Source organism: Sinocyclocheilus anshuiensis, unplaced genomic scaffold, assembly GCF_001515605.1.
Source record: "Sinocyclocheilus anshuiensis isolate Anshui unplaced genomic scaffold, SAMN03320099.WGS_v1.1 scaffold308, whole genome shotgun sequence".
In the NCBI taxonomy this organism is placed as follows: Eukaryota; Metazoa; Chordata; class Actinopteri; order Cypriniformes; family Cyprinidae; genus Sinocyclocheilus; species Sinocyclocheilus anshuiensis.
The window spans coordinates 446563-450805 of NW_015558619.1; the positions used below are offsets into that span (position 1 = coordinate 446563).

At 36.8% G+C, this 4243-nt stretch overlaps 1 protein-coding gene across 1 annotated transcript in view; it reads right to left on the reverse strand.

The window, feature by feature from the left end:
- Positions 1 to 457: 457 nt before the first annotated feature.
- LOC107680462 (golgin subfamily A member 6-like protein 4) overlaps positions 458 to 4243 on the reverse strand; it is a 9479-nt gene continuing 5693 nt past the window's right edge. The window contains exons 3-7 of the mRNA XM_016476347.1: positions 2012 to 2126; positions 1824 to 1928; positions 1339 to 1530; positions 763 to 978; positions 458 to 643 (exon numbers count right to left, since the gene is read on the reverse strand). Of these exons, the coding sequence (XP_016331833.1) occupies positions 458 to 643; positions 763 to 978; positions 1339 to 1530; positions 1824 to 1928; positions 2012 to 2126 (814 nt within the window). The remainder of the gene's footprint in view (positions 644 to 762; positions 979 to 1338; positions 1531 to 1823; positions 1929 to 2011; positions 2127 to 4243) is intronic.

Sequence of the window (4243 nt, forward strand, 5' to 3'; positions counted from 1 at the left end):
TATTATGCACTTCTCAATCAAATAATGTTTTAATGCATCGATCCTTCATAACAAAAATGATGACAAAAATGTTAGTTTCAATAAAAATCAATAAATTAATAATCTATTAATCTCAGTACAGTATCCCCGCTGTCCCTCCCATCACAGTGCACAATACTGTCATAAGGCAGGCCAGATGATGATTTATATTTAGCTTAGGCACATCTGGCTGTTTTCAGTGCATATATCTTCAGAGCTTGGATCTTAATCTCTGCTGTCTGTCGTCTTCTTCAGTTCCACCTGCAGTTGTTGTCATCACATTTCGATCTTCAGCTATAGCTCTCACAAGCTGAAAATGTTTCCGGATCTGGAGGGAAAATTTTGAAAAAAAGTTGCATTTTATCATTGCCGTGATAACATTTTATAACTTTACTGTATTTCATTTTAAACACCGTATCAACAACAAATACTGCTTTATTCAAGGATGCCAGAAGTATTTCTCATTATTCACCAATTGCAGTTGCTTGAAGGGGTCCTCAATATCCACAGTCTCTCTCCAGTAAGGTGCGATTATTTGATAAATTGAACGAATCCTGACCTTTATCTGAGCGTACTGGAGCTCCTCTCTTTCTGCAGTGGAACGCAACTCCTCCCGTTTCAGTTCCTGTGGAACACATCTGTAATCTTGAAAGACTGTACAGAAGACAGAGGTGCCACAGTGACATCTGCGTGTCTTTTTGCACATAACCCTCTGTAAGCCTCTAAATGTGTGTATGTTTTTACCCATTTGTGTGTTTCTGAGTGTATGTTGTCTAGCTCTGTCTGTTGCTGCTGCAGTTGTTTGGTGTAGTGCAGGAGACGAGTTTGCTGTTCCTTTATGTCCTTCATCAGTTCCAGCTTTTTGTGCTCTGTCTCTTTCTCATTAGCTTGTCTTTCTAGAATTTCCTTTCTGATGGACTGCACTCCATGACAGTCACGGTGTCGACCAGTGTTCTCAAACTCAAATTTCATTAAAAAGGAGGAAACAAAAGAAAAAGTGTAACATTACTACTATACAGTGTATTTTAGATATTAAAACAGGTGGAACCTGTGTAATGTATCTAGAGATGCATGCATTTAGTCTTTAAACATTAAAACACGACTCAGTATCTTTCTTGTTACCCCATCTGTCTCATCATTCAGAAAACTGAAAATCAAAGCACACAGAATAAGGCTGATCTAACACCCAAAGCCTCACTCTTCAGTCAAATGAGGCAGGTGAGTCCGGGGAAAGCCTGACAGTTTCTCTGAGTAGTTTCAGTATTTTTCCCCTTTCCAGACACACAAAAGTAGACTAGACTACTAATAGAGTCGGACTACCTTTCCAGACATCTTTGCAGTGCTCTCCTGGTGGAGTTTGGCCAGTAGTTTACGCTGGTGCAGTTGCTCTTTTTGTGCCAGCAGGGCTTCATACTGTGTCATTAGTTTCTTAATGTTCTCTTCTTTCTCTTTGATTTTAGCTTCCTCTTCCTTTGTTTTTTGTATGGCACGTAACCGTCTGGCCTCATTTTCCTTAAGGGAGAGAAAGACAAAAAAGAGGTTACCAATGATATTTGTGACCCTGGAGCACAAAACCAGTCATAAGTAGCACGGGTATATTGTAGCAATAGCCAAAAAAACATTGTATGGGTCAAAATTATAGATTTTTTTAGATCTTTTATGCCAAAAATCATTAGGATATTAAGTAAAGATCATGTTCCATGAAGATATTTTGTAAAGACCCTTATGACTGGTTTTGTGGTTCAGGGTCACATTTAAGTCAATTGACTCATTATCCATGTATTTGTTTCAGAATGTTGTCTTACTTGCAGCTCCTTCGCCGTATCCAGTTTGTACTGCCTGAGTTTCTCCTCGTCTTTTTTCACATTGTCCGCTCTTTCTCGCAAACGCTCCCGCCTTATCTGCAACTCCTGACAACAGCACAAAAACACTACACTCATTTAAAGTGGAACAGCTACTTTCTTTTCTTTCTATCTTTCTTTCATACAAGCACCTTTTCCTGATCTTCCAGTGCTCTGTTCACTCTCTCGTTCTCCTCGCGCGCCTCCGCAAGTAGCATCGCGCTTGTCCTCATATTCGCCGAATCCTTCTCCAAATCCTTTATACCTCTGAAATATTCAACAATCTCTGAATAGCCTACATGCAGTTCACTCTGAACCATCTCCGTCCGCACAAGCAAAGAGCTACATTTCATCGACTTCGCTGAAACTCTGAAGTCACTGGCCATAACGACGATACATTAATGCTTCTAACAAAAACACGGTTTGTGGTGTAATTTAGTACTTACGATGAGAGTCGTTCTTTAAAAACCGACCGATAGTGATCCTCCGCATTGAAATTCATCTTCTTTTTTTAGCTCCGCACACCGTGGACAAACTTTCTGCGCGTGTTTTAAAACATTTAAAAAATGCCCAAAAATGACCGTTCCGTTTGTTGTGGTGTTTATGATCAATTTTGCTGGTGCTGACATAATGATGTTGCTGAGTGAATGATTTTATTAGTTTATATTAATTGGAATAACATTATTATGTCAACCAGCGTAACAATAATAATTGTGCATTTATTATTATTATTAGGCTATTATTATTAGCCTAATAATAAGAATATATTAGAACATTTATGATGCATGGTTACATATAATCTCTATCAAATTTGTACGACATTTTTGAGGCATATTTACAGACAAGCGGCTTTTCTTCGATTCAGATCGTAGCTACCAACATACACTTTGGTGTAAATAAACATAGGCTATGTTTCTCTATTAAATAGGCCTAGGCCTAATGGAATAACAACATGAGGACATTAGACTATTTTACGATGCATAATGGACTTAATAAGATCATTTCAAATATTACAATAAATGTTTGAAAATATAAGCTGTATTTTGAATTTTTTTTTTGTTTGTTTGTTTTTTTGCAAATGTATTGTGTATAGGTGTATTTGATTTTGAATGTGTATATGTGTGTCAAGACAGAGCTGGATGAAATGACACGCATGAATGAAGAAGATAAGGAAGATTATGGCCGAGGCTCTATTCAATGCATGTTTCAAATGTACAAAAAGAATACAAAATATAGCCCTTTGTTTGTGGATACTCCCACAATTTATTTTGAGGGGCTTCATCACATACAGTAATGGCCCTCGAGATATTTCATACATAAAGGCTATGGTAAATAACATTACTGTGACTTTCGTAGATTAGCCTAATGAGATAAGTCTATTAGCTATTATATTAAATTATTAGGCTATGTTTGGCTATCCTGTTTTACACCAGTGGCGTTTTAAAATGAGGAGGCAGTTATATACATACTCACACACACACACATATATATATATGTACACACATATATATATAAAAATAATAACTAAAGGCGGTAACAATTTTTAACAATGTTTTGGAAACAATTTACAATATGGTTTCATTAGTTGACATTAGTTAACTACTTTAGTTAACATGAACCCAGAATAAACAATAGCCTACTTCTACAGCATTTATTAATCTTAGTTAACATTAATTTCAACATTTAATGCATTATTAAAATCAAAAGTTGTGTTTGTTAACATTAGTTTATGCACTGTGAACTAACAATGAACAACTGATGTAACTAATGTAAACAAAGATTAATTATACTATAATAAATGTTCATTGTTTGTTAATGTTAGTTAACACATTAAATGACACCTTATTGTAAAATGTTACCAATACTTTTTATTTGTGAACTGATGTTCAGCTGTTATTTTTAATAGTCAACTTATTTTCGAGTCATCATCATAAAAGCTCTGTAAACACTGCCACAGACACGAAGATATATCTTACATTTCATCACGCTGAATGCTCACTAAAAACCGACGCAGTCATCACGTTTTCAGACCATTTCTAGTTTTATTTCGACGTGACACAAAGTAGTGGTATCTAAGCGGGAGAGTTGTTTACTTACTTTATAATTAGTCAATAACGCCATCATTTTCTTCATTCAGGCCGAGAGCTCGCACGAAAACAAGAGGCGGGATTTATCACACAAACCAATCACATCCAATCATAACCGATCATATCCAATTATAGCGCAACGGAGGCATTGCCTGCTCTCACGTGACTTTCCCCCATTCATCTCAATGAGCCTCCAGACAATGGTTAGAGAGTCAGACTTCAGACTCATAGGTTGCGGGTTCGAGTCTCGTACTGGCAGGGATTGTAGGTGGGGGGAGTGAATGTACAGTGTACAGC